Raw genomic sequence first — 13,720 nt, 5'->3', positions numbered from 1 at the left:
GGGTTCGGACATGGCTCTAAGAGCTGGTCTCAGGGCTGGAGGGATATAGAGTTGTCCTACCAGAAAAGCTGCAGGTGGAACTAGGTCCTGATGTCCCCCAGTGAAGCTTCCTGCCGACCAAGGCGAAGAGTGAGAGGAACGCCGGCTTCTCCCAGGGCCAGCGTGGGAAAAAGAGGCAACCCCGCCCTCCTAGGTGTGTCCGGCGGGCAAGGGGCCCGCCCTGCAAGCATAGGGGACGGGGGAAGGTTCCAGAGAAATTGAGGTTTAGTAGGCCCCCGAGACCGGGTGCTAAATTAGTTGCGGCCGAAAACCGAAGGCGGAATGGGAGGAGTGGGGGCTGCCCATAAGAGAGGGCGCACGCCGAAGACCACACCAGAGGAGGAAGAAAAGAGCCCGAGGCGTGCAGGGTCCGGGAAGGCTGCAAACCGGCCGAAAACAGAAGGCGGAACGGGGGGAGCGGGGGCTGCCCAGGAGAGAGGGTGCATGCTGAAGACCAGCCGGAGGAGAAGGAAAAACTGCGCTGGGACCAGGAAAGCCGCAAACCGGAGTAGTCCCAAATGGGGACTGGGGACTAAATTAGAGGGGCGGGGCGGCTGCAACGGCACTTCCGGGGCGGCCGCCAGAAGGAGTGAGATGCCTCCTCAAGATCCCCGAACCAGAGCCAAATCCCAAGTGAGGAGGACATGTGGGCCCCACGGAGAGAAGGAGGGGGCGGGCAGGTGGGAATACAGGGGAACACAGGAATACTCACCCAATACGGCCTACTCACACCATCTTGCTCCTCTTCTGTTCACCCTCCCTCGATGGGTCCAGCAGGGTCACCTCCTCAGCTGCTGGCACCGAAGTGGCAGGAAGCTGGCAAGGAGGGAGGGCGGATCCAGGTGACCCCTTGGCTGGCGGGAAGCAGGGGAGCGAGGCTCCCCTGGTCCTCTTTTTCTTCTTGGGGGAGCTGGACTGGAAGGGAAACCGACCAGGGCCATGGTCCCCGGGAGAACAGGGAGGCTAGGCGGCCCTGTTCTCCCAGCCTAAAAAAGGAAACAAAATACAAATAAAAAAAATAAAATAGCAGAATTGACCCTGCAAAGCAGGGAGGTCTGCCTCCTAAAACACTAAGCTAAAAACGGATATGCTCTCTCCAGACAGGAGGTAGTATAGCCGGTGGGATGAGATAACACTTTTTAGCCTAGTGTCGCCTCCAAGCGGCAGCAGCTATACCCACGGTCTGGAGTCCCCCAATGATACGAGAAAGAAACTAAATGGTCTTCTAGCTTCTTCAGCTATACACAAGGCATGGATGATTCGTCCCACATGAATGGCGTACATAGAGGCAGCACTGAGCTGTAAGCACACTGCTGAGCTGTAGGACTAAGTATGGAAGGATCCTACATGAATATAGCAGGGCTATCCCATTTACTCCATTGTACATTCCACCCTTCTATGGTTACATCCACCCCATATCCTCTATTGCCACCAGCCAGTAAAGGATATCCTATAGACAGGTCATTCAGCAGCTGTAAAGTCTTTGATGTGATGGGCTCACAGCGACCCCAGTACTTGAGATTGGTGATACTGTCAGAAACACAAAGCAACAGGTTAATCTTCTCTTATTACACAATATAACCTGGCCGGTAATTGTATATAATGATATTCCCATTAGTCTGACATCAACTCACATTTTGCCAATGAAGATGCTCAGCACCATAGTCTCATCATTCAGGCCCAAAACGTCTGATAGACGACGATAAAGCTGTAAAAAGAGAGAAAATGGCGCTGTATTAGAAAATGGACACACAGATGAGGAAATACCTCTGTAACCTACCGCTCTGATTTATTGATCATCTTTTAATGGGCTGGATCATCTGGGACATTGATGGCATATCGCTAGGAGATAGATAGGTGGGGGTCTCACCTCTGAAACCCGCTCCTATCTTCAGAAAGGGGCCCCAAAGTGAAGGAGATCGCACGACACTTGCAGGACAAGCTCTCCATTCATCACTATGGGAGTTCCAAAAATAGCCGAGTGAGTGCACTTTTGTATATTCTCTTTGCGGTGAATGACGGACGCACCGCGTATGCGCAGCCACCTCTCCATTCACCTCTATGGGACTGCCTGAGTCGGTGCTTGGCTATTTTAGGAACTTCCAAAGCAGTGAACTGGGTGGCTGCTCTCTGTTCGCTTTGGGGGGCCCCGTTCTGGAGACGAGATTGGGTTCCAGAACTGGGGCCTGCACCAACCTGACATTGATGGCACAGGTCCTTTAGGTTATAGCATAAAGGGCACTGTCCGTGCAAGACAAGGAAACTCATGATTGTTGGAGTCCGACTGCTGGGAGCCCCATCAAACATAAGAGCAAGTGCCCAGAGTCCTCCACGTGAAGTAGAGTGGCAGGCTGAGCATGCATGCTGCCACTCCATTCATTCTCTATGTGACTGCTTGAGAGCGTGGATCGCTGTACCCTACTGTCATACAAGACAAGGACTGGTACCGCACCATTCTTTTGAAGGACTCTAGTCCCCTATTTTCATGATCGGAGAAGGGGGGGGGGGGGGGGGGTCCTTATCCCCTCTATCCACTTTCTATTTTGCAAGACTGGTTCCACTTACCTTGGATGACTTTTGCACTTGATCCCCAATGTAGATTTTCCTGAATTGCTCAAAGAAGCTTAGCATTGACAGCTCCAGCTTCTCATTGCCAGCCTGGGCTAGACGTGAATCTGTGAGGTTCATGAGTTGCAGCACACTGTAGGGAATGAGAGATTTCTTTAGACCTCTGGCCATTATGTTTAATGGTAACCATTTCCATTTTCCTATGAAACTAGTCATTAAATCAGAAGTGGGGCAGGGTTTATAGTAAGCACTGATCGTTTCTCTTCCCGTTCAGCAAGAAGTGAGGCAGTATGTAGCGGTGCCAAGAATATGCTTTCCTGTTCTAACTGCGGAGAAAAGGATGCAGCTTTTGGGAGCGAGATTTCCCCTTCTAAACTCCACCTTGAGGGCTCATGCACACGGCCATTGCTCGGCTGTGCCTGTATTGCGGTCCACAAACAGCGGGTCCGCAATATCCGGCATTGGCCGTGTGCACACTTGAATTGGTCCACAACGGAGGCATGGAACCCCACGGAAGCACTGCACCGCAAAAAAAACAAGATGAATGGGTCTGGATCAGTCTGCGGAATCCGCATGGATGTTGCCCGTGCATTTGGGACCAGAAATTGCGGTCCCCAATGCACGGAACGGCCGTCCAGCAGTCGTGCGCATGAGCCCTGATTCTGAGTTGGATGGTCATAGCCGGACAACCCCTGTTGTGAAGTAAGTCACAAGTAGCTGTTAACCACAGATCTGGCAGCTACAACTAGCCATAAGATGAGGGGACTTGCACATAGCTGATACAGTGGAAATACAGCAGCAATGGGCGCCCATACACCTGAACAGGCCTGCATGTAATCTATGATCTGGCCAGGCCTCTCAAGATGTTGCTGGAGATACTATACAAGCAATACATACCGACACACTAACTCTCCATCCATGGCGTCCTGTTCATCAGTACTGGCAAAAGACACTCGGCCTCCTATCACTGCACCGATAATGTAAACCAACCAAGTCAGGCGACCTTCAAGAAAAACAGAGGAGGAACATAGAGAAACCCAAGATCCAAGAGATATCCAGACATAACAGAGAAAGGTGTCAGTGGCCAGTGCCGGGTAACTGTAGCATTAAAGGTTTATTCCCAAGTCGGGCCTTTCATGGCTGAGACAGACGTGCTCTGTTCCCATTCACTTCCACGGACACAGCACAGTCCGCCCGCCATGGCTGCTACGTCGAAGAGTCCTGCCCCTTTTTGACACGGAAGGCATACCCTAGCAATTTTTTGTTTTGATCAGTAAATTTTTATTGGTTTTTGATATATTATAAGGCAGTGATGGCTAACCTTGGCACTCCAGCTGTGGTAAAACTACAACTCCCAAGATGCTCCCCTTGCTTGGCTGCTCTCAGAACTCTATAGAAATAAATGGAGCATGCTGGGAGTCGTAGTTTCACCACGGCTGGAGTGCCAAGGTTAGCCATCACTGGTATAAGGGGTTACATTTCATATTTTTTATTTAACAATTGATCAGTAAACAGAACTTCTACAACAGCATCTTTGTATTATCGTCATTTGTTAATTATTGTGGTCGAATTATATAATATTAGTGAGCGGAGAATAACCTGTCGTTATAACATTTGGTTTACAGTTGTTATTAACCCATGTATATCCACGTAAGAAGACACGCGCGTATACGTGCATATACACACATACCTATGTAGAGACGTACACACACACACCGGTGAATGTCCCCTATATACATCAATAGCGACAAATTATTATATAGGTTATCAATCACTCAAGTGATATTAAAATGAATAAGAGGGCTGGGGGGGTAGGTTGGACAGGCCGATATGAGATAATAAACAGTTAATAACATTGGTTTTTAAATATGAATGTAAACATGTGCACGGGCATCAAGTAACAGTTCAAATATATGTGCATATGTGTAAACGTACGCACCCACAGCCGCACACATGTATATTCATCCATCCTAGATTGTCCACATATATGCACACATGCCCATATATATATATATATATATATTTTTTTTTTTTTTTTTTTGAACAGTAATTTTTTTTGGTTTTTGATACATTTTAAAGTTAGTTATTTTCATTCATGTGAAAAATATATAATAAACAAAACTTTTACATCAGTTTTATTGGTTTGTTAGTTATGAATTTGAATAGAAAATAAAAGACACATGCCCATATACACACACATACATATCTAGATTTACACGTCAACATATATAATACGCACAATATATTTGTAAAGACTATAGTGTACCTGCGTACATTATGTGCACACCCCCACATATAGATTTATCTTAAATAACAAAGGATTTGCTATTATATATTTTTAGAATATAGATATAATAGGTAAAGGATATCAACATTAGCCTTCATTCACACGTCCGTGGTGTGTTGCGGACCCGCAACACACCCGCCCGGCACCCCTATAGAAATGCCTATTCTTGTCCGCAAGCTGCGGACAAGAATAGGACATGTTCTATCTTTTGCAGAGCTGCGGACATGAAGAACGGGGCCGCGCTCCGCAAATGCGGATGCTGACAGCACAGTGTGTGCTGTCCGCATCCATTCGGTCCCCCATAGAGAATGAATGGGTCCGCAAAATTGAGGAACGAATGCGGAGCCATTTGCGGACGTGTCACAGGGCTGACTGAGTATTACATGGACATATGTTTTATATTATGTGCATGTAGATTTTATGAGTTTTATGCCAATACATTATTTTTATGCAAATAAATTAGGATTATTGATATCCTGCCTTGAATGTGGTCAGATATTCGAGTGCCCTCCAATTACTTTATTTCTGTGTGAATGGAGCCTTAGTCTAGAAATTATCTATGAATAAGGGTAAATCAGTTTGGTCTGGTACTTAGATAGTTCGGGTTCCATAGAGACCAATTGTTTTTCTCAAAGATAGAGAATATGATGCAAATTTAATTTCCATGCTGTGTGCGTGCGAGACCGATGTCCATACTTCTGAGATGGTGGGGATTTCTGGACCTCCCCATTTTTGTGCTATGAGGCTTCTTGCGGCTAGTATTATATGGGCTCCCACTGTTTTGGTGTGTTGTGGAAGAGGTTGATTTGGTAAAAAAAAAAAAACATAAGGCAAAGTCTGGAGATGGTTGAATGTTTATATGGAGCATCTTGTTTAGTTTTTCAAATACCGTTTTCCAAGACATTTGAATCCTTGGACATGACCACCATAGATGTAGATAGGTTCCTTGAGCTCCACAATTTTCCCAGCATAGATCAGAGTAGCCGGGGTCAATGTGGTTTAGTTTTACCGGTGTCCGATGCCATCTCAGAAGTATTCCTGGTGCATTCCTTTGGATATTTCATTAGTCCAGTTGAACGCAGATCTCCAATTTTCGGAGGAATAGGTTGTTCCTAGGTCTCTTTCCCATTGTAGTAGATATTTATTCTTTAGCTTAGTTTCGATGTTATTAATATCAGCATAGAAGTTAGAAATACCTTTTCGTTATTGGATTTTGAGTAGAGAAAAATGTAAATGCAGATTTAGGAAAATCTGGGTCCTTAATTTGGATTTGGGAAAAAGAATGTCTGATTCTTAAATATTTGTAGAAATCTGTGTTGGGTAAATGATATTGGGAAGGTAAATGGGTCAATGAGTGTAAGGCTACTTTCACACTGCCGTTTCTGGGTCCGCCTGCGAGATCCGTTCAAGGCTCTCACAATCGGCCCAAAACGGATCAGTTTAGCCCCAATGCATTCTGAATGGATAAGGATCAGCTCAAAATGCTTCAGTTTGGCTCCATTCCGCTCTGGAGGCGGACACCAAAACGGATCCGTCCTGACTTACAATGTAAATCAATGGGGACGGATCCGTTTTCACTGACACAATATGGTGCAATTGTAAACGGATCCGTCCCCCATTGACTTTCAATGTAAGTCAGGACGGATCCGTTTGACTTACACTTAGACTTTTTATTTTTTTTACAGAGTAATGCAGACGGATCCGCATCTAAACGCAGGTGTGAAAGTAGCCTTATTTGTGTTGGTTATCTGGGTCGGTTAAGTCTTACTTTTTTTTTTTATTCCGTTTTTTTCACAGTTGGAAAGATTGATATCTGGACAGATTGTTTTGATATATATAATTGGCAATTGATGTATATTAATTTTGTTAGCTATAACGCTGGGTTCACACCTGAGCGTTTTACAGCGCGTTCCTACGCGCTGTAAAACGCACAACAGGCAAGAACCAATGATTCCCTATGGGAATGGTTCTCACCTGGGCGTTTTACAGCGCGTACGATCGCGCTGTAAAACGCCCGACGCTCAAACAAGTGCTTGAGCTTTTTTTTGGGCGTTTGTCGCGCGTTCCCGCACATAGAAATTCGGGAATGCGCGACAATGTGTGAACGCCAATCTCTGTATGCGCGATTGTAAACGCCCGTACAATCGCGCATACAGAGCGCTCGTTTTTCGAACGCTCAGGTCTGAACCCAGCGTTATTGACATAATTTTCCCAGATGGTTTGTGTGGCCTTTTGTGTTGTTCCTTTTTTTGTGGTTTAATTGTTTTAAAGGGTTTCTACCACTTGGATTTCACATAATTAGGTGTCAGACACTAGCGCTCCGCTAGTGTCTGCTCTGCCAAACTATCCTGCTATAATAGCTTTTGGGGCAGCCGTTTACCTAAAAAAAGAACTTTTATGAATATGCTAATGACCCTCTAGGTGCTATGGGGGCGTCATTAGCACCTAGAGGATCGGTCTACCTTCTCAAGATGCCGCCGCTCAGCGCCTCCCTCCAGCCTGCCCATCTGCTTCGGAATGCATCAAACGGACGACTTCACGCGCATGCGCCGTGCGCGGCTGTATATGACGTCATCGGCGCAGGCGCAGTGGAGATGTCTGAGCAGGGAAGCGGTCGGACATTCACTGCGCATGCGCCGAATACAGCCGCGCACGGCGCATGAAGTCGTCCGTTTGATGCATTCCGAAGCAGATGGGCGGGCTGGAGGGAGGCGCTGAGCGGCGGCATCTTGAGAAGGTAGACCGATCCTCTAGGTGCTAATGACGCCCCCATAGCACCTAGAGGGTCATTAGCATATTAATAAAAGTTCTTTTTTTAGGTAAACGGCTGCCCCAAAAGCTATTATAGCAGGATAGTTTGGCAGAGCAGACACTAGCGGAGCGCTAGTGTCTGACACCTAATTATGTGAAATCCAAGTGGTAGAAACCCTTTAAGTATAGTAATGGGGTCTGATTTTTAACCCTTTCATGACCAAGGGTCATTGATGCCCCAGTGTCCAGGTCAAAATTTACAAATCTGACATGCGTCACTTTATGTGGTAATAGCTTTGGAACACTTATTTATCAAAGCCATTCTGAGATTGTTTTCTCGTGACACATTGTACTTCATGATGGTCATAAATTTGAGTCAATATATATCACCTTTATTTATGAAAAAATCCCAAATTTACCAAAAGTTTTGAAACATTCACAATTTTCAAAATTTAAATTTCTCTGCTTCTAAAACAGAAAGTGATACCTCATAAAATATTTATTACTTAACATTCCCCATATGTCTTCTTTATGTTGGCATCATTTTGGAAATGTAGTTTCTTTTTTTTTTAGGACGTTTGGAAGGCTTAGAAGTTTAGAAGCAATTCTTAAAATTTTTAAGAAAATTTTAAAAACCCACTTTTTAAGGACCGGTTCAGGTCTGAAGTCACTTTCTGGGGCTTACAAAGTAGAAACCCCCCATAAATGACCCCATCGTAGAAACTACACCCCTCAAGTTACTTAAAACTGATTTTACAAACTTTGTTAACCCTTTAGGTGTTCCACAAGAATTAAAGGAAAATGGAGATGAAATTTCTAAATTTCACTTTTTTGGCAGATTTTTTTTATTTTATTATATTTTTTCTCTTCAACACATTGCGGGTGAACAGCCAAACAAAACTCAATATTTATTACCCCGATTCCGCGGTTAACAGAAACACCCCACATGTGGTCGTAAACTGATGTAAGGGCGCACGGCAGGGCGCAGAAGGAAAGTAATGCCGTATGGTTTTTGGAAGGCAGATTTTGCTGGACTTGTTTTAGATGCCATGTCCCCCCCTGATACACCCTTAGGCCTCTTTCACACGGGCGTTGCGGGAACACGCGCAATTTTTCCGCGCGAGTGCAAAACATTGTAATGCGTTTTGCACGCGCGTGAGAAAAATCGCGCATGTTTGGTACCCAAACCCGAACTTCTTCACAGAAGTTCGGGCTTGGGATCGGTGTTCTGTAGATTGTATTATTTTCCCTTAGAACATGGTTATAAGGCAAAATAATAGCATTCTGAATACAGAATGCATAGTAAAATAGCGCTAGAAGGGTTAAAAAAAAAATATATATATTTTTTTTTTAACTCACCTTAATCCACTTGATCGCGAAGCCGGCATCTCCTTCTGTCTTCTGTGCTGTGTGGAGGAACAGGACCTGTGGTGACGTCACTCCGGTCATCACATGATCCATCACATGATCTTTTTCCATGGTGATGGATCATGTGATGACCGGAGTGACGTCACCATAGGTCCTGTTCCTCCACACAGCAAATAAGAAGACAGAAGAGAAGCCGGGCTGCGCGATCAAGTGGATTAAGGTGAGTTAAATTTTTTTTTTTTTAACCCCTGCAGCACTATTGTACTATGCATTCTGTATTCAGAATGCTATTATTTTCCCTTACAACCATGTTATAAGGGAAAATAATAATGATCGGGTCTCCATCCCGATCGTCTCCTAGCAACCATGCGTAAAAGTCGCACCGCATCCGCACTTGCTTGCGGATGCTTGCGATTTTCACGCAACCCCATTCATTTCTATGGGTCCTGCGTTACGTGAAAAACGATGCGATTTTCACGCAACGCATAAGTGATGCGTGAAAATCATCGCTCATGTGAACAGCCCCATAGCAATGAATGGGTCTGGATTCAGTGCGAGTGCAATGCGTTCAACTCACGCATCGCATCCGCGCTGAATACTCACCCGTGTGAAAGGGGCCTTACAGTTGAAACTCCCAAAAAGTGACCCTATTTTGGAAACTAGGGGATAAGGTGCCAGTTTTATTGGTACTATTTTGGGGTACATATGATTTTTATATTACGTTTTTAGTGAGGCAAGGTAACCGAAAAAATAGCTGTTTTGGCACCGTTTTTTTTTTACAAGATTCATCTGACAGGGTAGATCATGTGCTATTTTTATAGAGCAGGTTGTTACGGACGCAATGATATCAAATATGTCTACTTTCTTTGTTTCAGTTTTACATAATAAAGCATTTTTGAAAAAGAAATTATGTTTTTGTGTGTCCATTTTCTGAACGCCATGTTTTTTATTTTTCTGCCGATTGCCTTGTACAGGGGCTCGTTTTTTGAAGAAAGAGTTGAGGTTTTTATTTGGTACCATTTTTGGGTACATAGGATTTTTTGATCATTCATTACTACACTTTATGGGGCAAGGTGAACAAAAAATTGGCCGTTTTGGAACAGTTTTTATTTATTTATTTTTACAGCGTTCATCTGAGGAGTTACGTCATGTGACAGTTTTAAAGAGCAGATCGTTACGGACATGGCAATACCTAATATGTATACTTTTTCTTATTTATTTAAGTTTTACACAATAATAGCATTTCTGAAGTCCCAAAAATGATGTTTTAGTGTCTCCATCGTCTGAGAGCCATAGCGTTTTTATTTTTTGGGCGATTGACTTAAATAGGGTATCATTTTTTGCGGGATGAGGTGACGGTTTGATTGGTACTATTTTGGGGGTCATAAGCCTTTTTGATCGCTTGCTGTTGCTCTTTTTGTGATGTAGGGTGACAAAAATAGCTTTTTTGGCACTTCTTTTTTACGGTGTTCACGTGAGGGGTTAGGTCATGTGATATTTTTTATCGAGCAGGTTATTACGGATGTGGCGATACCTAATATGTACACTTTTTTTTTTATTTCACTTTAACACAATAATAGCATATTTGAAATAAAAAAATTATGTTTTAGTGTCTCAATGTTCTAAGAACTATATATATTTTTTTTTTTGAGCGATTTTCTTATGTAGGGTCTCATTTTTTGCGGGATGAGGTGACGATTTTATTGGTACAATTTTGTTTGATATACACCTTTTTGATCGCTTGGTGTTGCACTTTTTGTGATGTAAGGTGACAAAAATGGCTTTTTGTACACAGTTTTTATTTTATTTTTTTATGGTGTTTATCGGACGGGGTCTATCATGTGATATATATTTATAGAGACGGTCGTTACGGACGCGGTGATACCTAATATGTGTATTTTTATTTTTTATAGGAAAAGGCAATACATTTTTTTAATTATTTTTTTTACTTTTATTATTTTCAATTATTTTTTTATCAAGTCCCTCTTGGATCTTGAAGATCCAGTGGGGCTGAGGACTGTACTATACTTTGCAATGCTCTTGCATTGCAAAGTATAATACTATCAGATGTCCTGTAGGTGGCAACATCGGACGCCTTTGCAAAGCGTTTGGTTGCCATGGCAACCATCGAGCGCTGCCATCGCAGTGCGGCAGCTCCGATGGTTAAGAGAGGGAGCCCCCTCCCTCTTTTAACCCCGTCGATGCCGCTGCCGCGGCATCTAAGGGGTTACAGCAGAGTGTCAGCATAGAGCTGACACTCGCTGCTGATGGCGGCGGCTCAGGAATGGAGCCGCCACCATTAAACACAGCAGGGGGACCGCACTGCATCGGGGGCAGAGGGCAGGGGTCAGCGCTGGAAAGGGGGAGGGGGAAGGTAAGGCCAGCATTGAGGGAGCACAAATGGGGGCAGGATGAATGTATGGGGCGGGGGCAGACCGCATCAGGGGCAGGCTGCATGAATATGGATGAGGGGCGGGGGGGAACTGCATCAGGGGCCGACGGGGATGGGAGGAGCACAGGAAGGGGGCACAGATCGGGGGGCACGAGGACACTACCTGATTTCAGGCTCTGATCTGCAGAGCGCAGAGCCTGGAACAGGCATTTTTTCACTGCCGCGATCCAATTGGTATTTTTTATTGCGATCATAACTTCTCTTTTCTTTTTATCCATTGATGCTAGGAATATGTGTGGGAAACTACCGTAGGATGTTGGCATCTAGGGGGTTTTATCTTTATGGAATTTATGTGTTTCTTGTGAGAAAAGACTATCACATTTTAAAGATATTGCCTCGTTCCACAGTAAGAAACGTTTAGTGGGACAATTTAGGCCTTTAGCATTAATAGAGGTAATTTTTATAGTCCTATATTTTTAATAAAAAATAAAAAAAAGGAATAAATAAAAAGAGAATAGATTTGACCTTTTCAGATAATGTATGTTCAGATAGTGTGTGTAGTGGTGTATATTTACTTATCTTGCAAGACAGTATGTTGAGTGGTGTTGAGTATCGGCATGTCCAATCATAGGAAATTCTCATCTTAAAAAATATAATGAGAAATATTACATAACATAAGAATAAATGCAAATATAAACGGTTATAGTTTATATTGCCGATAGTAGGCATATACCGTAATCTGTGTGGCGGAGAGATCAGGTTGGGCGGATTAGTGCCATTTGGTGGTGTTGTTAGATTAGTTATGTTTTAGGAGCGATTTCCTCTTTTTCCGACCGTCTTCCATTCTTGTGATTTTTTTTTTTTTTTGGGTGATGTTTTGGGCTGGTGTTTGTTTGGATGCTTGCGTTAGGTTCCATTGTTGTAGTAGCTTTTTCCCTTCTTCTTGGTTTCGTATTATATATGTAGTATCTTTTTTTTTATTATTATTTTCGTGGGGAAGCCCCATTTGTATCCGATTTTCTTGCTTGTAGAGTCGTTGCTGAAAGATCCGGGAACATTTGAATATTTTGATAGGGCTCGAGTAGGGCTTTCCGTCTTCTGTTTTCCTGTTGAAATTGATCTTTTATATGGTAAAAAAAGTGTATTCTAGTTAGCACATCTCTTGGAGCGTTTGGGGGCGCAGATTTAGATTTGGGTATCCGGCGTGTTCGATCAATTATGAGTAGCATATTGTCACGTGTAGGTAGAATTGATTTGAGACAATGTTGTACGTAGTTTTCTAGATTGGGGGGGGTGTCAACTTCTTCAGGTATTCCTCTTATTTTTACATTATTTCTGTGCGATCTGTCTTTTAGATCCGTAATTTTTTCCTTCAGCCGTTTTATCGTTGTCGTATACGTCTGTTAGGTCGTTCTGGGCAGTGATAAATTCCTCCATTTTGGGAGGTACGCAAGCATAGATTTTCTAGGTCTTTATGGACGTTTTGCATTATTTGTCCAATATTGTCGCATATATTGGTTTGTAGGGATGTTAGCATTTCTTTCAGTACGTTTTCTGTAATGGGTTGTTCGTTTGGCGACATATCATGGCTTGGAGAGTATTTTGAGGAGTTTTGGGAGGGTATATTGCGTTTTTTGCAGGTTCGTTGGCGTTTGAGGAGAAAAGGTTAGCATCCCTTTTTTTTTTTTCTAGTTTATTATATGAGGTAGAAGTGTGTTTTTTAGGGTTAATAGCCGATTTGTTTGGGGTTAATAGCGGCATTTTACTGTTACTGCTGCCCCCGCTGGTTTCTTCATTAATACCAGCCGTTGTTAGGCTGTTTTGTGAGGGACCGGCGCCATCTTGTGGAGAGTTCGTCGCTGTGACTTACTCTGAAATGCGGCGCGGTGCCCGCTCTCTTCTCTTCCCCTTCACATCGCGGGAGACCGGGAAATCGGTGAGTATATGGAAGTATATTTGAGTATATTTCTATTCGTTTTGGTTTGTTATGTGCCGTTATTGCGGCTCTCAACCACGGAGATTACGGGTCAGGCGACCATATCGCGCAGCCAAGCTCCGCTGCAATATGCCATTAATGCCTTAGGCGGGCCAACCCCTTTAAACGCCAGCCATTCAAAAGAAATATAATGGATGGAAATACCAGGGTCTTCCAGAGTGGGAGATGCACTTTAAGAAGATCCGCTGTACATGGACAGAAGTCCTTTCTTTAAAAATTACGCCCACGCCAGAGCGCCATAGCCCCTGGGTTTCTGCTGTTTTAAAGAACAGACACCTGGGGCTAATATCTGTGATTATAACACCAATCACTGACATTT

The 13,720-nt window shown here is 43.8% G+C and overlaps 1 protein-coding gene across 1 annotated transcript in view; it reads right to left on the bottom strand.

Annotated features, from left to right (window-relative positions):
- Positions 1-13,720, bottom strand: part of XPO7 (exportin 7) — a 57,291-nt gene that overhangs the window by 14,596 nt on the left and 28,975 nt on the right. The window contains 4 exon segments of the mRNA XM_044278982.1: positions 1,489-1,569; positions 1,674-1,747; positions 2,605-2,740; positions 3,505-3,610. Of these exon segments, the coding sequence (XP_044134917.1) occupies positions 1,489-1,569; positions 1,674-1,747; positions 2,605-2,740; positions 3,505-3,610 (397 nt within the window).

The sequence above is a fragment of the Bufo gargarizans genome, chromosome 2, assembly GCF_014858855.1.
Source record: "Bufo gargarizans isolate SCDJY-AF-19 chromosome 2, ASM1485885v1, whole genome shotgun sequence".
Lineage (NCBI taxonomy): Eukaryota > Metazoa > Chordata > Amphibia > Anura > Bufonidae > Bufo > Bufo gargarizans.
The sequence above is the reverse complement of the archived record's forward strand: the minus strand, read 5'-3'. Positions and strand labels throughout refer to the sequence as shown.